Source organism: Periophthalmus magnuspinnatus, chromosome 17 (genome assembly GCF_009829125.3).
Source record: "Periophthalmus magnuspinnatus isolate fPerMag1 chromosome 17, fPerMag1.2.pri, whole genome shotgun sequence".
NCBI lineage: Eukaryota > Metazoa > Chordata > Actinopteri > Gobiiformes > Gobiidae > Periophthalmus > Periophthalmus magnuspinnatus.
In genome coordinates, this window is record NC_047142.1 from 27,727,935 (window position 1) to 27,748,204 (window position 20,270).

General features: G+C 43.1%; 2 protein-coding genes across 3 annotated transcripts; both read right to left on the reverse strand.

The window, feature by feature from the left end:
• Window positions 1-4,885: 4,885 nt before the first annotated feature.
• On the reverse strand, window positions 4,886-7,350 carry gbx1 (gastrulation brain homeobox 1). Its single transcript, XM_033982598.2, has 2 exons — window positions 6,638-7,350; window positions 4,886-5,739 (listed from the first exon to the last, which is right to left on the reverse strand). Exons 1-2 carry the CDS (start codon window positions 7,092-7,094, stop codon window positions 5,225-5,227), a joined length of 972 nt encoding a protein of 323 aa, XP_033838489.1. The 5' UTR covers window positions 7,095-7,350; the 3' UTR covers window positions 4,886-5,224.
• A 1,645-nt stretch (window positions 7,351-8,995) lies between these two features.
• asb10 (ankyrin repeat and SOCS box containing 10) lies at window positions 8,996-20,270 on the reverse strand. 2 transcript variants are annotated; one of them, XM_033982887.2, is made up of 5 exons: window positions 19,831-20,270; window positions 17,427-17,694; window positions 15,345-15,849; window positions 11,129-11,242; window positions 8,996-9,937 (listed from the first exon to the last, which is right to left on the reverse strand). In XM_033982887.2, exons 1-5 carry the CDS (start codon window positions 20,165-20,167, stop codon window positions 9,752-9,754), a joined length of 1,410 nt encoding a protein of 469 aa, XP_033838778.1. In that variant the 5' UTR covers window positions 20,168-20,270; the 3' UTR covers window positions 8,996-9,751. The 2 variants fall into 2 exon arrangements, with proteins under 2 accessions (XP_033838778.1, XP_055084489.1); XM_055228514.1 differs by lacking the exon at window positions 19,831-20,270 and adding an exon at window positions 18,947-19,226.

A 20,270-nucleotide genomic window follows, 5' to 3' on the forward strand; every position in this document is an offset into this window, starting at 1 on the left:
GATCTGCTCATTTACATCTCAGAACACACCAAGAATCTTAACGACCATCAGGACTTTACATCAACCCAAGGTGAGTTTAAATCAGATCTGTTCTGTTCAGATCTTTATCCATGTTCTTGTAGTTTCTTCTCATTGAGCCTCTGAAGTTGTATTTGGAGTGATTCATGTTTGAGTAATCTTTAATCGACTATTTTCAAGACACTACTTTGTCGATCTACCTGCATTTTCACCTCACTGGTACACGCCCACTGTGACGTACACGCCCACTGTGACGTACACGCCCACTGTGACGTACACGCCCACTGTGACGTACACGGCCACTGTGACGTACACGCCCACTGTGACGTACACGCCCACTGTGACGTACATGCTCGTAACTTTTGTTTTGTGGTTGAAACTTAAACTTGCCTATCTCCACAAAGATAAGCAGGTGACAGCCCAGATCTGTGGAGAGACGACCCTCCTCACAATAAGAATGTGTGTCTTTTCTCAGCAGTAAGATGCCAAAGTTAGAATATGATGAAGACGAGCAGGAAGCGAATATCCAATCAGAGAAATAACATAGATGAGGAAAGTACAAGCTGTAGACAACGCTTTCATGAGTTTTTATCTATTTATTTTTATTTTACATATTTTCCTTATTTTATTAATAATTTTATTCAATTATATATTTTTTTACTTTTCATCCAAAAAGTGTATTAATAATAATAATAATAATAATAATAATAATAATAATAATAATAATAATAATAATAATAATAATAATAATAATAATAATAATTTATTTTTATGTATTTATTTATCTATTGTTTTGATGTATTTTTTTCAATATCTACATGTCCCTGCCCCCTCACATCTCGGGGCTGACCCATGGACTCTCCTGTTTCCCAAAATCTAACCTGGCGACAGCTGAACACCTCCGTACATGAGTGATCTAGGCCAGCTCCATATTTGAGAATCTCATCACAATCATTTACATTTCCTGAACCAATTTCCCTCAAAAAAAAACCCCTCTCAACTTTCCCCTCCGTGCTGTGGTTTCACCTCCTCCTCCTGCACCTTCCCATCCCTCCATTGTCTTGTATAAACGTGTAGCTCTCTCTCTCTCTTCTCGCCTCTCCTCTGTGCGTCTCCCCCGTTGGCTTTTTCTCTGTTAATTTGCCTGAGAATGCATTAGCTGTAATGAAGGCTAGGGCCGAGGGAATCCTCCAGGGCCCCATTAATCACGGGCCCTCAGACAGCCAGCCTTGATTACAAGTGGCAAGAAATTCATTAGCGCCGCGCCTCTGACAACCCTTATCTCCGCCGCCTGATCAGACTCATTAGGCAGGCAAATTAAAGCTATGATGGCCCTGATCAAACTCATCGCTTGTTTATCTTGTGCGATTTGATGCATCTGCCCATACATCACTGTAGCAGCCGTGTCCAGAGCTGCGCTCGCCGGACCCTCCCAGCGACTCAGAGCGCGCCGGAATGTTCCAAGAACGAGAACGTAGAAGTGAAACGTCCTGTGTTTCACTCACAACAAAATGTCTCTTTAGATGTTGTTAGCGCCTTCAAAGCATACCTGGAGTTGCGTTTTGTTTCATTCACACATGTGTGAGTAATCCTGCGTTATTATTATTATTATTAGCTCAAAATGCTCTGTTCCACCTTGTGATGTCATGAAGTGGTAGTTTTCAAGTTAACAGCTCCTTTTACCTTTAGTTCAGTAGAGATTGGCAATTCCAAGACTGAAATCATCCAAATGATTCTAGTGAAGGTGTATGGAGTTTAAAAACGCAGTGGAGCACCTCCTGTATTACCACATGATGACATCACAAGGTGGAACAGAGTGTTTTCAGTTTAAGAGAAGAACTAAATATGTCTAAGTCTAAATATGCAGGATATGTGTGTTAAACATGTGTGAATGAAACAGAACACAACTCCAGGTCTGTTTGTTTAACTTAATATGGGCCCTTTAAAGAGGATGTATGTATTATTTAAAATGAAACTATACAACAGCAGATCAATTTACATTTAATTTTGGCCTCTTTAAATCACAATATCGAACTGAAACGGCTGAATAATCGAAACGTGTCCATTGACTTCCTGTTCAAGTATGAAGCTGATAAGCCCTGCCTCCTCACGCTGCCCTTTCCTCTGATGAGCCGCACATTTTCATTCATGTATTATTACTGTACGAAACATTTTTAACCATGTTTGAAGTGCGGCCTCTTTCTCAAATAATCAAAATAATAAAACATAATCGCACATACAGCAAAGTGGGCAGAGATAGGGGGTGGGGGAAAACAGAACATTTCGAAGACAGAGTGAAGAACTGTGTAATTTCACAAAGATGAACATGGTTTAAAACTCATATATACGCCCCAGAGATTTCACTCCAGATTTGCTTGTCTTATAACAGAAGAATCTCTTTAAATCCCACACTGCGTTCATGCTACCGTTGTGTCCTTGGGCAAGACACTCCACCCCCCATCCCCGTGTTCACCTGTGTGTGGGTCAGGACAGTTAAAAGCACACACGGATCGCCATGGTTTTGTGTGTTTGGTTGCGATTCGTGGCGGCGTTGGTGAGCGTGGGTCAGACGGGGGCAGATTATTGGGATCAGGAGAAATTTGTGGAGCCAAGACAAAGATTCAAACTCAAATAAAACATTCAAATTTTCTTGTATTTGGGTCGGCTGGTCACATTCTCACAAATGCGGTGTGATCCTGGCTTATGAAACTGTACTGAACTTGTTTCATTTTATTTTATTTAAGTAAAATTACGCTCTTGTTGGTTTAGTTTTCATTTTCTGGACAGAAACATGGAGAGAAACATTTATGATCTCACCTGTTCCTGTTTTTAATGTTTGGACCTCAGCAGCTATGTGTTTGATTTGTTTGTAGACATAAAGATACATGAAATAATAATAATAATAATAATAATAATAATAATAATAATAATAATAATAATAATAATAATAATAATAATAATAATGTTTTATATATATTGGTTGCATTGGACTCCTCTATAAAACCCTATGTTTGTTTATTTCCCAGTTCAGCTCTGAGACAGGTGAAACACACTTAAATAAAAATAAACAGTACAGATGCGGCTGAGGCTCGAGTCACTTTTTATAATCAGCTAAAACACAAATATAAATCCATTTGTTGCCATTAAAAAACGCAAAATGGTTGATTTTAAAAAGCTGTATCACGTAACATTTTTTATTTGAGGCTTCGTAACTGTTTGATGCGTTAAACAGCAGATTTAACTCAAGCTAAACTTTATAAACTGTTTGATTTTTCACGTCTTCTCTGTGATGAGACTGATTCACTTCACCAACCTCGATATGAAATGAAATGTGTTTTATATATATTTTTTAAATCTTTCTCTAAAGCAGATTGTGTTTTTAATAAAAATAAAACTATAAACCAAAACTCAGCTTGGTTCAAATGCTCCATGAACACAGTGTTTAATTCTACTGGAGATAATACGAGACGCTCAACGTTTTACATCACAGTCCAAACGAGAGTCTCATTTTTCGCAGGTATCGATACTGAAAAAGTCCCATTGACAGAAATGAACCTTTCCTGAATCTGTTTATAATGATGTTTCTCTGTATCTTTCACAAGTATAAAACACATAGACTAGTATACACCCATGGACCACTATGAACCTACTGCACACTGAGAGATTACACACATATAACACACAAAGTGGAAAATCACATTCTATTGTCTAAAGAAGGAGTGTTTTTATTATCATTGTGGTATCGGGATCAGTATTGAGTCTATTCATGAGAGTCTAAATGGATTTTGAAATGTTTGTCTGGTGTTTGTGTCTCTTAGATTGTCCTGGTCACATGTCTCTGTCTTCTCCACAGCTCTGAGCACCTCACTCTTCTCATTGCATTGAAACATCTCATACAGTTTCGCCTCCTTTCCTCAAGACGCTCCTGGCCACCATTACATTATGCAACCAAAATATGTGAGGAATTCTGCCTCATCATCAAACAGGTGCTGAGGGCCACTTACTGCAAACAGAAATCACTTTTATCCAGCCCTAAATTTCACAGATTTATTCAAGCGATTCAGAAGTGTTTTCACTGGAGCGAGCTGAAACCATGAGCTGGAACCACAAAGAAAAGATTTCAAACCATAGTCTCCCCTTTCCTGCATAAACTTGAGGTGAAATGTTAATTTTGTCATTTATAAGAGCTATTCGACACTGATGACGGATGTTGCCATATTTGGTCAAACGGATGTAATGTTTAAGACGGTGTAAACATCTGATTGGCGGAAATGAAACGGCTAAAATCCAAATCCAAAGGTGTGATTTTTGAGAACTACTTTTATCATCTGATTAAAGCATGACTTTTTATTTGTTTGACTTGTTTTTCTTGAATCTCGTGTACTGTTTTCTGCTTTAACTCCGTCTTGGTTTGGTTGTAGAAGAGGTCGCTAATTGCAGCTCGTGCGCATGGCTGCTGTCGGATGCGCTGATGGAGAAGTTCATTACTGCGCGTTGTCTAATGAGGAGCCATCAGTCCACCTTACGCACAACACAGACAAACGAACGTGCCACAGTCAGATCCATCAGAGCCGTACTTTAAAAGGCAGGGTTCAAGATGCGGCTCTTAAACACGAGGCGTGACGCACATCATTACGCACAGGGTTTGGGACGTTTTAAAGAAACCTGCACTGCGACTCTAAAATAATAATTATTTTTGCCCATAATCTAGTTACGTTTTACATTTTTTAATTTAGAAATACACATTTAGGCCTATTGTACGTAAAGTTTGGCGTTAAAACTCTCCACACGTCAAAGTCTCTCGTGCGTAAAAATAATTGAATCTTAATTTCATATTTTATATAAAGCAATTTATTAGATCATTTGACTTTACACTTGTCCCATTGTTTGGTCATTATTTCCGTTTCTTCCAGAGCGTTTTCAAACGTGGTTCCCACAAACAAACAAAACGAGGAACATGCAGATGTGCTCAACAAATGTACGAAAACACAAAAGCCACGAACGAAACATGCACAACAGAACCAAGAGAACATCTGACATATAAATACTTAAAAAATCTTTACAGTCTCATGACGTATCCTTATTTTCCCATACACATTATGTACATATTTACACGGCAATAAATAAAAAGGGAGCGCTGTGTCTCCAAATGAGTCCTCGCGGCCCCTCATGTGCTTCTTAGTACAGTGTTCGTGTCCTCGCGCGCTCACGGCCTGCTGCCCTGCTCTATCTGCTGGTGCTGACTCCTCACCGCGAACCTGTTCACGTGCACCGGGATGGGCACCACTATTTTGGGGTTCCGGACCGGCTCCCCTGACCGGTTGTTGACGTTCCCGGCCTTGATGCGTTTCCACTTGGCCCTGCGGTTCTGAAACCAGATCTTGACCTGCACCTCGCTCAGCTTGAGCGCGTGCGCGATCTGCGAGCGTTCAGTGAGAGACAGATACTTTTTACAGTGAAACTCCTTCTCCAGCTCCAGCAGCTGTTCACTGGTGAAGGCCGTTCTTCTGCGCCGACTCTTCCCCGCGGAGCCGCCGCCCGGGAGCGTCTCTTGGGAGCCGCTCTTCAGTTTGCTCTTCTGGGACAAGGGACCGCACGTGTTGCCGTCGGAGAAGCTCTCGTTCTCACTGTCCCCTGAGCTGTCCTCGCGCTCGCTGCAGGCGGTGTCCCCAGACTTCAGCTCCAGCTTCTCGTCGTCTGAACTGTACAGTTTGGTTTCACCTGAGGCACAAAACACAAGTGTTAATGTGTGTTAAAATGTGTTAAAGTGTGTTAAAGTGTGTTAGTATGTGTTGAAGTATGTTAATATGTGTTCATGTGCGTTAGTATGTGTTAATGTCTGCACATTTTTACATGTGTCAAAACTACACATGTAAAAAATGAGCAATTTTAAAACTATAATTATCGATCATTAAGACACATTTTCAAGTCCTTCAAATAAACAGCGTCATTTAGACTAAACACTTGATGTTCTGTGGCCTTTACATAATAATTATAATTACCACGCAGTACTTGAGGACATAACTCAGGCTCACAGTTTACGCACATTAAAAATAAGGCCGTGCGTAAAAGCGTTCAGTTTTAAATCCATGAGGCCTGTTTATAACTTATGTCATGTCTCATGTCGGGCTCGTGGCCTCAGTTTGAGGTGTCACTATGTTCTTTTAACAGAATAAAACATTCTTCCCCTTTAGAAAAACACCAACACATGACATAAAAATAATAAAAATCCCATTAAACATTTTTTCCTGTTTGTGCCAGTGAAATTCCACGCGTCAAGCCTGCAGCGCTACAAATGAGAAATAACAGTTTTTTTCCGCGTGTGAAGCTGCAGCTTAAACACGAAGAAAAAATAACTGTCTTTTTGTTATATTTGTGTTTATTTTATAATCAGCATCAGAGTCTGTTTGACAGTAACAACTGCACGAGAAAATAACAAACTTAAAACTAAAAATACTGAAAATTCTCAGAGCTCAAGAACTTTGTCCCAGTGACCGAGTCAACAGTTTGAACGGCCTGAGTAAACTTTACGTCATTGTACGCACGCATAATAAACGCGCGCTGCTTCAGGACAGCAAACTTTCACCTCTGTCCTCCACGGGCTGGAGCCAAATCTCACCTGAAATGGTCTGAAAAGTGTCGGAGAAGTTGAGCAGGTCTGCGCCCTTGTCCCGGCCGTGTACCTCGTCTCCGTGCGGACTGTCCCCGGGTCTCCGCGCCCCGGGCTCGGCTGCACTCAGCCGCGGCCCCGGCAGCTCCTGTGGAGGATAGAAACTGTCCGGAGGATCCGAAAAACTAGGCATGGTGGTAGTGAGCGCCACCATAGATGGCACTCCGGCCTGTCCCAGACTGGCACAGAACGTGTTGGTCAAGCGTCCGGCGAAAGAAGCGAGCGGCGCGAGGGGAGGGATCCCGGACGACAGGGGAGAGTGCGATAACGCCTGTGGAATAACCAGAGGTCGGTACGGCATGAACATGGGGTAGCCCGTGTACAGCAGGTGTCCCGGCCTGGGCTGGGGCGTCCCGATCAGAGAGTCGATAGAAAACGCAGTCCCTTGTCCTCCAGGTCTCTGCATGGCGGCGTCGCGTGAGTTCAGATGTGGAGAAAATCAGCCTCTGGAAAGTTTTAGTGCGCGCAGAGACTAAGAAAGTGTGTCCGTCCTGGTGCTGTCATCCCGGGCGAGCGCAGCGCTGGCTTCTGTGGCTGTCAGGGAGCGGGGGGAGCTTTGTTGTGTGTGGCTACTCTTTCGCTCTTATTTGTCCCACCACACTGACATAAACAGCCGCTCTGTGCTCTATAGCCGCGCACGTCCTCGCCACAACTCCTCCTCATGTGCGCCCTCGGAGAGAGAGGGAGAGAGAGGGAGAGGGAGGGAGAGGGTCGAGTGAGCGTCATTGGTTATCATGTGAGGTACAAGGCGAGTGAAAAGGGGGTGTTTCCCTGGGGGGTCATCCATCTTCTTCAAATTACGCTTCATTTCCTTATTCAGACGCTGACTTTTTGGCCGTCGTGAGAGGCGGTAGTTTCCCAGTGGGGACCAAATAGACGGGTCGCACCCTCCTCCATGACACCCCCTCCTCTTCTCCAACGAGTCCCACCTCAAACTCTTTTTTTGGGGTGGGGGGGCACTTTCAAACCGGTGTGACAGCGCACAAGAGACTGCCCCAGCCCGTCCCCTGCCATAACAGTTGACCACACCAAGCCAATCAGCTATTATTAATTTTGATTGATGAGAAGTAATTACTTGGGATCCGAGGGAAAAAATAAAACAACGGTGTCGCTCTGCTTTTTTGTGGCTTGTAGAAAGTAGCGAAAAGTGGAGAAGCAGATGTTTGCAGGCGCTTTTGGCCCGCTCTCCTGGGGCTAAGACAAAGCGTAAAGGCGCGGGACGCAAAGGAGCAAGTGCCAAGGCGTAATTATTCCCCGGAGAGATACGCTAAAGGAGGTCAACTGCTTTTATAGACGCGGAGAGTCAAAGTCAAGGCACGCGCTTTTAAAAACAGGGCATTTTTTGGTTCATTTTACATTTATTTTAGATCGGCAAACGGCTCCACGGGCAGGTTTCTGTTTTAAATCCTTAAAAATATAACCCGTTGTCTTCGTAGGTTGAATGGCATATTATTTCACCTTTCAAATGGCAATGGGGCCTGATGATGATTAGCCCTATTGAGTCCGGGGCGCGCGCACTCTCCAGCCGCTCGTCTGATTGCACGAGGAGGACATAAACATATCACATATCTCTGATTAGCGCTCAAGGGCCGGGACACGCTAATTCTCATAATTGCAAGTGACTCCGGCGGCCGCGTAATGGCACGAGCAGAAGAAGCACCTCTTTTGGAACGAGTTGAGACCATTGGCCCAGATCATCCCTCGCGCGCGCTCTCACGAGGACTCATGACATCAGGCCCTCACAATGTTAATTATAGTCTACCTATACTCCTCTCCATTCATCTTTTGGGATTCGGCTCCATATTGTGATGTGGGCTGTAGGACTTTGACAGAACCAAATAGGTTTTAGACGTTTTACGCAGGATTACGCACACATGTAACAGCCGCCTGCGCCATTCCAAATCTGAAGGTCTGAAAAAAAAAAGACACACTCAAAGTTTATTTATTAGGATTAATCAGTTTAATCGGTTAATTAAAATGAATAATAAATTATGCAGTGTAAAAAGAGTGAAATTAACGAATTCAAATTTGATTCGACTGAAAATAAATGGCTCAGTGTGAGAGGCGAATATATGAATGAACCTATGAATAATTTCAGATTAATACGAGTGAATATAAGTAAATAGAAAACGAAAAACTACTTGGAAAAAACACAAATGTGTAAGATAAATGTATCAATAGGACGAGATTCGATTGCCAAAATGAAAGGCAAAATATTATAGCCAACATTACACGCGAGTGCAGTGTGGTCAGTGCAGCAGTGTCAGAGTCTACACTGTGAGACTCCACAAAACAACAACATGAACTGATTTAATATGATTTTATTCTTTTCTGTGCCACCTGACAAAATGGAGCACGTGACCAAATGACGCACACAACATAAAGTGTGTTTTGAAATCAAACGTAACATTTACACATTTGTACAAAAACAGAAGCGATGTAACAGTTCACAATTAAAGTGCAGAAATAACCCGATAATAAAAGTGAAAGTGTTTGTGCAGCGTCTGCCTGAGCTGCTCTGGTCTGCAGCGCCCTCTAGTGGCGAGAAAACAAACTGTGCCAAAAGGAAACAAAACCTTTCAGTAGTTTACATCCAAATCTCTCAAATTCACATCCCACATCGGCCAATAAACTCAAATCAATATTATCAAACAATATTTTCTCTCTTAAAGCTGTACTGTGGAACTTTTCTGGTGTCTCCAAGGATTTCCACGGCATGGCATTAAAGCATCTCCATGGAAACAAGCAAGTAACAGGAGGCCGTGTTAACAGTGGTCAAGAAAGCATGTTTTTTCAAGGCATTTTGAGCAATAAAAACACCTGTAACTACTAGCACTAAAACGCAAGATTAGAACGTTTAAAGCTATAGTGTGGAACATTCCAAACAAACCCAAGGAAAGCGACACTGAGGAACGTTCCAAACAAACCCAAGGAAAGCTACACTGTGGAACGTGTCAAACAAACCCAAGAAAAGCTATCCTGTGGAACAACAAAAGTTCCACAATGTGCCTTTAAATCCATGTTTTAGCAGCATATAAAGGATGACCCGGTGGAGCCACAGAGTCAGTGGACGTAGCCTCTGTAGTCCAGCAGCAGGTAGTTCTTGAGGAACGTGGGCAGGTTGAGTTTTGGGACGACGCTGTGCACACGACCCTCCAGAAACGTCCTGATCTTACACCTACACAGGTGCTGCAGGGAGCGGCTGGTTTGGGCCAGCGCGAAAACGGAGTCGTAGAAATCTTTGTGCGCCTATAAAAAAAAAACAAAAACACAATAATTCAATTCAAGTTTATTTCTATAGCAACATTTAAAACAACCTGAGAAGAACAAAGAGCAGCACAGAAAAGTCAACACAAAACAATTATACAGACATACGACACACAATAACAATACAACATCAACATATCCTGTGCATGTTAAATGCCAGGGAGAAGAGGCCAGTCTGGTGTTAAATGTCAGGGAGAAGAAGAGGCTGGTCTCCGTGTTAAATGCCAGGGAGAGGAGGGTTTTTCACTGTATAAAAATATGTAGACCATTTTTTAAGTGAAACATGGTGTGGAATTGTAGCTGCAACTTATGAGCACTTTAGTCAAACCTTTATTTCTGCTAAACAATGTGACTTTTAAAACATTATCAACCCAATAAAGGTTTAAACATGGTTTCTAGATGTAGAATAGTGTTACTGATGAAAACCAAATTGTTTTTTTTTTACATTTTGATCTAAAAAAACAATGTTTTTGTTCTAAAAAGGTCTTTCCGGATGTGTTTTGGTGTTTTTTGTCTATATATTCCAGATAACAATTCCAATTATCAAAACACAAGTCAAAATAAGTGGAATAATCATTGCAGCATGAAATAATGGAGTGAATGAAATGAAACGAGTGACTTGAATAACAATGAGCCAAAGGCGGGCGTGACACCTGCCAAACGGGGGGCGTGACATCTGCCAAAGGGGGGCGTGACACCTGCCAAGGGGGGCGTGACACCTGCCAAGGGGGGGCGTGACACCTGCCAGAGGGGCTGTGTAACACCTGCCAGAGGCAGTGTAACACCTACCAGAGGGGGCGTGACACCTGCCAGAGGCAGTGTAACACCTACCAGAGGTGGGCGTGACACCTGCCAGAGGGGGCGTGACACCTGCCAGAGGGGCTGTGTGACACCTGCCAGAGGCAGTGTAACACCTACCAGAGGCAGTGTAACACCTGCCAGAGGGGGCGTGACACCTGCCAGAGGGGGGCGTGACACTGGCTCCTCCACAAACAGCTCTGAAACATGACTCCTCTGTTGGTTTAATCGTTCATGTTTCAGTTTGACTCAAAAACAAGCCCAATGAACCAAATTCTGATTTACTAAAACATCTGGCTCTTTCACAGTGTCAGGAATTAAATGTAATTAGTGTTTTTTTCAAACTTGAATTTTGAGTTTTAAATAGTGAAATACCTGGTAACTTTCTGGGGGTACAGCCTCCACCCAACTGTCAGTGACTTTGAGGCGACTGTAGGCGTTCAGGAGAACCTCGATCGTGAGTGGAGACTCTGAGCAGTGTTTCATGACCTGAAAGAAAGAGAGAGGGAACAACTATTAGAGAGAGAGGGGGGAGAAGGGGGAGTGAGGGAGAGACTTGGAACAATGTCTCATGACCTAAAGAAAGAGAGAGAGAACAACTATCAGAGAGAGGGAGAGAGACATATAGAGGGAGAGGAAACAACTAACAGAGAGAGAAAGGAGAAGAGGGAGTGCGGAAGGGAGAGAGAAAGAGAGAGAGGGGTGGGAGGGGGGGAGAGGGTCCCAGAACAATGCTTCATAACCTAAGGAGAAACAGAGCACAGCAACGCAATCATTGTTTAAGAGAGAGAGAGAGCAAGAGAGAGAGAGAGAGAGAGAGAGAGAGAGAGAGAGAGAGAGAGAGAAGCATAGAGCACAGCAATGCAATCATCATTTAAGTTTAAGAGAGAAAGAGAGAGAGAGAGAAGGGCGGGGAGAGAGAGGGAGAGAGAGAAACAGAGCACAGCAACACAATCATCGTTTAAGTTTAAGAGAGAGAGAAAGAGAGAGAGAGCGAGTGCTGCACAACTGAAGAAACAAAGTAATTAAACACTTGAAATGAACAGATTGCTCGTCCCTCCAGGGGTTTAACTGGAAATTATGCAATTAGTGCTAATTAATCTCCTATTAACACTCGGCTAATTAGGACCCGGCGTTTTGTCTGCTGCACGTGGTTCAGCCGCGGTTTAGGCGCCTCCTGCGGCGCCAGCTACACTCCACGCCGTGTCATAAAACGAGAGTGATTTGAAGACACAGAGACGAAACCGAGACAGAGACAGAACTGCAACTGAGACAGAGCTGAAACTGAGACAGAGCTGAAAATGAGACAGAGCTGAAACAGAGAGACAGAGACAAAACTGAGACCGAGCTGAAACTGAGACAGAGCTGAAACAGAGAGACAGAGACAAAACTGAGACCGAGCTGAAACTGAGACAGAGCTGCAACTGAGACAGAGCTGAAACTCAGAGACAGAGACGAAACTGAGACCAAGCTGAAACTGAGACAGAGCTTAAACTGAGACAGAGCTGAAACTCAGAGACAGAAACAAAAATGAGACAGAGCTGAAACAGAGAGACAGCTGAAACAGAAAGACAGAGCTGAAACTCAGAGACAGAGACGGAACTGAGACAGAGCTGAAACTGAGACAGAGCTGAAACAGAGAGACAGAGCTGAAACAGAGGGACAGAGATGAAACTGAGACCGAGCTGAAACTGAAACAGAGCTGCAACTGAGACAGAGCTTAAACAGAGATAGAGCTAAAACAGAGACAGGGAAACAAAGCTAAAACTGAGACAGCTGAAACTCAGAGACAAAGCTGCAACTCAGAGACAGAACTGCAACTGAGACAGAGCTTAAACAGAAACCAAGCTAAAACAGAGACAGAGAGACAGAGTTGAAACTGAGACAGAGACAAAACTGAGACAGGGACAAAACTGAGACAGAGCTGAAACTCAGAGACAGAGACAAAAATGAGACAGAGCTGAAACTGAGACAGAGCTTAAACTCAGAGACAGAGACGAAACTGAGACCGAGCTGAAACTGAGACAGAGACAAAACTGAGACAGAGCTAAAACAGAGAGAGAGAGAGAGAGAGAGAGAGAGAGAGAGAGAGAGAGAGAGAGAGAGAGAGAGACGAAACTGAGACAGACCTGAAACAGAAAGATGAAACTGAGACAGAGCTGAAATTCAGAGACAGAGACAAAACTGAGACAGTTGACATAGAGAGACAGAGCTGAAACAGAGAGACAGAGATGAAACTGAGATAGAACTGAAACAGAGACAGAGCTGAAACTGAGATAGAGCTGAAACAGAGAGACAGAGATGAAACTGAGACAGAGCTGAAACTCAGAGATAGAAACGAAAATGAGACAGAGCTAAAACAGAGAGACACAGCTGAAACAGAGACAGAGCTGAAACTCAGAGACAGAGACAAGACTGAGACAGAGGTGAAACTAAGAGAGAGCTGAAACGGAGACAGAGATAAAACTTAGACAAAGCTGAAACAGATAGACAGAGCTGAAACAGAGAGACAGACAAAACTGAGACATAGCTGAAGCAGAGTGACAGAGCTGAGACAGACAAAAAATAGACACAGCTGATACAAGTGTGATATATACCTGTGATATAAATGTGATATATGTGTGGTGTATGTGTGATATAAGTATGATGTATTTGTGATATACGTGCGATATAAGTGTGATGTATATGTGATGTATTTGTGATATATGTGTGATATAAATGTGATGTATGTGTGATATATGTGTGGTGTATGCGTGATATAAGTATGATGTATTTGTGATATACGTGTGATATAAGTGTGATATATGTGTGGTGTATGTGTGTTATATGTGTGATATAAGTGTGATGTATGTGTGGTGTATGTGTGATATAAATGTGATGTATATGTGATGTATTTGTGATATATGTGTGATATAAGTGTGATATATGTGTGATATATGTGTGATATAAGTGTGATGTATGTGTGGTGTATGTGTGATATAAATGTGATGTATATGTGATGTATTTGTGATATATGTGTGATATAAGTGTGATATATGTGTGGTGTATGTGTGTTATATGGATTCTGTGTTGTGGACCATAATTTCACCTGAGCATTTTTGTTATACACAGAAATACTAAATATTAAAAGACATCTGTGTGATCACTCAGTCGTCCAGGTGCGAGCCAAAGTAAAAGACAGTTCTGTCACTGGACAAAACATTTTAGAGTAAAGATGTTTGGCAACTCATCCATAGGCTTCTTCAGTTCTGAATAATAATTAAAGAATAAAAGAATTAAAAACTAATACTGGCTCATGTAGACCAGGTCTGTAAGTATTAAAGGCACATCATCATGAGTCCAAACCAGTCCATTAGAAATAAAAATAAATCAGCTCATTAGAAATAACTTCATTCTATTTGTCAAAATCAATACGATTTATGAAACTATGAACCAATCCAGGTATTTTACTTATTATTTCTACAGGGTCAGTAACTGTGGCAGTGGCTTCATGGCTTATTAGTTCAATTCAATAATCTTACGCCATGTTGTCATTTTTGCACTATGCAGAAATGATCCTCATCTTTAGACAAGTTCCTGAATAAACATCTTTAGAGAAGTTCCTGAATAAACATCTTTAGAGTTCCTGAATAAACAATTCACACTTTCACCTGGTTCGTTTGAATCATTTTTGTGCTTTAGCTGCTTTTACTTTGTTATAAGTAATAAGTTAGCTCTATGTTGATAATATCCATGCTGCTAATTTTTCACTTTGAAATGTTTCAGTTCACACTGGTACCAGCAGAGGGTGTTAAACATAGAATGCCATCCATATATTTCGGTTTATCTGAGGCTGGGTCACGGAGGCTGTGGTCTAAGCAGGGACACCCAGATTTCCCACACCCCAGACACTTCCCCAGACATAGAATGTTGTGTTAAAAAAGTGAAAAAGGAAAAGTGACAATTTACTCACTCACTATATCATTATTTAAACTACAATATATAAATATGTATGTATATTTACAATACAATATATTAATGTTTGTATATTTACAGCACAATATATAAATGTATGTTTTTTTTACAATATATAAATGTATGTATATTTAAAATACTAAATATGCTCCTGCCTCTATACATCTGTTATAACACTGCCTCTGTACATCTCTATTATAACACTGCCTCTGTACATCTCTGTTATAACACTGCCTCTGTACATCTCTGTTATAGCACTGCCTCTGTACATCTCTGTTATAACACTGCCTCTGTACATCTCTGTTATAGCACTGCCTCTGTACATCTCTGTTATAACACTGCCTCTGTACATCTCTGTTATAGCACTGCCTCTGTACATCTCTGTTATAACACTGCCTCTGTACATCTCTGTTATAGCACTGCCTCTGTACATCTCTGTTATAACACTGCCTCTGTACATCTCTGTTATAGCACTGCCTCTGTACATCTCTGTTATAACACTGCCTCTGTACATCTCTGTTATAGCACTGCCTCTGTACATCTCTGTTATAACACTGCCTCTGTACATCTCTGTTATAGCACTGCCTCTGTACATCTCTGTTATGACACTCTGCTTCCACAGAGCTCAGGGGCCTACCATTGGCAGCGCTCCAGGCCAGACCCTGATGGAGCCGTGGTTGAGCAGCGCTCGGACCACCCGCTCGGGCTGATGGGAAATCTTGTAGCAGACGGCTTTGAGGATGTTGTGCATGGGAGCCTCACCGCCATAGTCCATGTCGTTAACACAGGCGCCGTTAGCTAGCAACAGCTCCACTATATCTGGGTTAGCGTTCTTACAGGCCATGTGCAGGGGCGTGCGCCGGTCCTGGTCCATGGTGTGCACGTTAGCCCCTGCTCCAATCAGGATCTGACACACACGAAAATATCGCTCCAGCTGCGTGGCGTCCTGAGGCTGGGCGCAGGCCGCATTGAGTGGTGTCAGCCCCTCGTCGTTGGGCCGGTCCACCTGAGCGCCGTAGCGCAGGTACAGCTCGGCATGCTCGGGGAGGCCGCTCCTGGCGGCCGTGTGCAGGGGCGTGTCGTCCTCATCTACTGTGCGCCCATTGATTGCGGCGCCGTACTGGAGGAGGTACTTGCTACATCTATGCACACAATTAGAGGATGTTATGGTAAGTATTTACATAAGCACTTGAAAAGATCTGTGTGAACGACAGCATTAGATCCATGGAGGAGTACAGCACTTTGAATGAGCTCCTGCTAGTGTACAGTACCGTTTACACAACCACACCAACACATATACAATCAGTGGAGCTGCAGAAATCTAGTTTAGGGGTCTGGTTAGAGCTGTGACATACAGATTTTAGAGCTCAGCAGTGATTAAAATGTATGTTGGCATAGTCAAAAAACAATTTCATAAAAAACAATATTAACAACAATATATAGAGTTTTCTGACTCCTAAACAGCGGTTTATTTGACCTTTATTTGACCTTTTAGGCTTAAATCTACTGTTGTATTCACCCAGTGTTGTGCTGGTTTGTCTTGGATATGATTTTTCTATATATCTGGAACTAAGTTATTTGAAAATGTCTAAATAAAAGTCAAAACAATGTATGTGGTTGTCCTGTGTGGTCTGTGACGGGAGCGACTCACAGACCAGAGCAGGGCTCCTGTGTTTCTGTGACCAACGTTACTGCAATTTAGCTTCCTGTATGTTTGAATACATGAGGCCCATATGTGCCTCTGTGAGTATGAGCATCTGTGCCACAGACTGTATAAAGAAGTAGACAAAGTATGTGTGACGTCATCCACAGCGTTAGGCTCCAGTCAAATGAAGCTCATAGAGGCTAGCAGTTATAGCAGAGTTCCATATTTGGAATTCCGAAGAGTATCATAGCAACCAAAGAGCTAATCTGGAGCAAGGCTGTTGAAGGTAACGCCTCTTCCCGCCTGCACCACTGGCTTAGCAGGGAGTGGGTTCTTAGCAACACTGTTAAATAAACCTGTTGCTAATGCTAGTAATAATAATAATAATGGCTTACACTTGTAATGTGCTTTTTCAAAGCCTCTCAAAGCGCTACACTGTAGTCATTATTCATTCATTTCCACACTTGGTGATGGTAAGCCACTATTGTAGCCACAGCTGCCCTGGGGCAGACTGACGGAAGTGAGGCTGCCAATCTGCGTCATCGGCCCCCCCGACCACCACCTATCACTCGCGCACACACCACTTTCATACTAGGCAATGTGGGTGAAGTGCCTTGCCTAAGGACACAACGACAGAACTAGTGGGGACAACCTCGGGGAAAGGAGGCACCTGCTTTGTTTGTTATTAATGTTGATATCTTGATTTACAGACACAATAGTGAAAATAGTGAAATAAAAAACCCAGGATCATGTAGGTTAATACATGATCCATTTAAGACCAAAATGACGAGTCTGACAGCAGCAGTTACAGAGGGCCACAGTTTTTCAATAGAAAGTGAATTGAAGCCAGAGTCGATGGAGCAGGAACAGTGCCCATGATCACTTTGTTTTTGGAATGTGGTGGCTAGCAGTTAAGCTATGTCCATTTATATATACAGTCTATGGTCAGTGCTCACGGCCATTTCGGAAATCCTTAATCTTGTTACGTTATGCAGCTATAAAAGTGTTTTGGTTTTGTGCATGTTTGTTCACTGTTCGACCAGGTCACACTTAGATGCTTCACATAACACTCACTCCAGGGACTGTGGCTGGGTGCAGAGGTGCAGAGGCATGAGCCCTTCCTCGGACACGGCGTTAGCATTAGCTCCGTGTAGCAGCAGTAGCTTGGCGCACTCAGGCTGACAGTCCTCACAGGCCTCGTGCAGGGCCGTATTGCCCCCGGGGGCCAGCTCCACATCGGCTCCCCTCTGGAGCAGCAGACCCAGACACTCAGAGAAGCCCCGAGACGCAGTGATGTGGAGAGGAGTGGTCAGCTCCTGCTCGTACGTCAGTGACCACAGTCCTGCAACACAGAACAGGCCAGAACACAGCTCAAATATCTGGACACTTATGTAACACTTGTCTGACAGCCTAAAGTGTCTATTAAAATCTGATATCTCCAGAAAGCAGATCATCATCAGATCTTTGCTGTAAACATAAGCAAACAAAAGTGACTGAACAGAACTGTGAGTGTTCCTGTTTGCAGTTGGCTAATCCATATTACACATGTGTACAGTCAAACTATTATAGTAGTACTATTACTCCATGTGTTATATCAGTAGAGGCCTCACACTGTGAGCCTGTCACAATAATCACTATATCGACGTATCATTCAAGACAAAACAGATGGAACAATCTTTTTTGGGAGTCAATTTTTGTTGTGGAACTTTTTCTTTGGAGGGAATTTGGTAAATTTCCAGAACCACGATGAGGTTTGAGTTGTAGCAATTTGGATTATGAACCTCGATGCCTCATTATAGACTCAAACTAACTACCTAAGTGCTGCATTATGTAATTTATTATTATTATTTTTTAAATAATTTTGTGCATATAGAATATGTTTTGGGGGATCACTTTGTTTTATGGTTTAGTTTCAGTATTATCATTACTCTTCTATATTTACTTAAGCGATATATCGCACATCATATCGTGACAGGCCGAGTGAGCCCACAGCACAGTGACGGGACTTTCGGCTCCTTTACAGGTCCTTTGGGTCTGTTCTCTTTAAAGAGCCTTTAAAGAGTCATTCAAAAATCTGTCTCTTTTAATATTTATTTATAAGACAGAAGCCAATGTGAGCACTCATTTTATCCACAAACTAATCACAGAGAATCGACTGAGGCTCAGATGTGTTTAAAATGATTAAAACTGAGAGTGGAAGAGAGTTTAACCTTTGGAATTATAAAAAAACAACAACTTTGCATTACAATAATAATAATAATAATAATAATAATAATTATAATTATAATAATAATAATAATAATAATAATAATAATAATAATAATAATAATAATAATAATAATAATTTAAAACTGTTATTGCCATGCCAAATATGTTTTTGTTTTTTTTTTGCAATCCCTGTGTAGCCTGCTCTGCTCCTGAGCTGATTCTTGTGTTGGTTCAGCCTTATCCACTTCAAAAATGCAGACAAATTAAAAAGAAAACGATTCGGTTCTTTTAAAAGATGGGATCCGGTTCCAACCGTTCACGTTAAGGACTCGTTCCCGTAGGCCACATGACCAGTGCTCTTGGTTAATAGAAGTAGAGGCACATACTGAGATTTCTGTAGTTGAAGCGGTAGTTCTTCCACTCCTCGATGTTACTCGTGTCATAAACGGCGTCTATGAGGTGCTCGTGCTCCTCTTCATCCATTAAAGTGAGGAGGGTGAGCGCGTCCCCGACAAGCAGAGAGTTCCAGAACTGCAGCACGCAGCCCGACGCTTTGGCCGTGGCGATGACGTCAGAACGGTAGTTCTTCTGTTTGCGCCATTTCACTTTGGGGCCGACGTAAGCCATCTGAAGAAGTTTAAGTGTGTTTAAGCTCCGTCTCCAGAACAAGCGTCTTCTGTGAGCTGTTTGTGCGGAGCAGAGCTATTTCAGGGATGACATCTGATATTTGGGCTGACACAACAAGCCTCACATGTGCAGAGACAGGAGCCAAAACACTGCGCACTTGTGATATTTATGTTCAAAAAGCTTTTATAATGTATACTTTTCATTGAAAGAATTATTGTAATATTTTAGAAAATATATTTTTAAAGAAGTGATAATCAAACTGGGGTCTGGGGAGACACGGCGTTTGTCTCGTTACTGACCCCAGGTGGTCGTGGTGACTTGGTGGTGGGACATTGAGGGGCAGACTCATTGAAAGCTGCAATAAAAACATAGGACAGGATTCTCATATTTTATCTGTTATAGAGTTCCAGCCCTGAATGCCGCCACCCATAGGTTTTACACAGTTCATGTGGCACCAACGAAAAAGTGGGTCATTCCCTTAAGTGGGACATGGGACAGAGGCCAACATGGCGGTGCAGGAGGGACACGTAACTGTCCCGAGACTGACTCACGAACACGTGACATGCTCAAATACACCACAATACCATGACATTTCTCGAGCGGGATTCGAACCATGAACCTTTAGTTAAACTCAGCTTCTCACCGTCTCCCTCCGCCATCCAGCGCATGTCTCCTCCCTGGGGCTCAATCACCATGTTGACCCGGACTCCTTTGGGGAACAGCTGCTGCAACACCTCCATGTCCCCGGTGTAGAGCGCGTTCTGGACAACCGGGTCTTGGCACACTGCGGGCGGGACCGGGGCGGCGGCGGAGGGCGCGCTGGGCCTCCGAGCCGCCCGTTCCCGCGCCTCCTTCTTCAGCATGTAGCCCCGGTAGGACGCCGCGGTCTGCCTGCTGTGCCTCTGCCTCTCCAGCATCTCTGCGTCCACGGCCAGAGAGCGCAGGGCCGTGGGGGTGAAGGCGAAGCTGCCCCGGGACATGACACACCGCGCGCCCAGTCGCAGAGCTCCGAAACAGGCCGGTAATGTCCAGCGTATGCCCGTGAGCTGTCACCGTGTTGTGATATTTGGTACGGACGCTCCC

Excerpts from the sequence above, each read along its gene's own strand:
- gbx1 (XM_033982598.2), bottom strand. The coding sequence starts at position 7,094 with ATGCAGAGACCTGGAGGACAAGGGACTGCGTTTTCTATCGACTCTCTG. Across the intron at positions 5,740-6,637 it reads CACTTTTCAGACCATTTCAG|GTGAAACCAAACTGTACAGT; the intron begins GTGAGATTTGGC and ends TTTGTGCCTCAG.
- asb10 (XM_033982887.2), bottom strand. The coding sequence starts at position 20,167 with ATGTCCCGGGGCAGCTTCGCCTTCACCCCCACGGCCCTGCGCTCTCTG. Across the intron at positions 15,850-17,426 it reads ACCCAGCCACAGTCCCTGGA|ATGTAGCAAGTACCTCCTCC; the intron begins GTGAGTGTTATG and ends TTGTGTGCATAG. Across the intron at positions 11,243-15,344 it reads GGCCTGGAGCGCTGCCAATG|GTCATGAAACACTGCTCAGA; the intron begins GTAGGCCCCTGA and ends TCTTTCTTTCAG.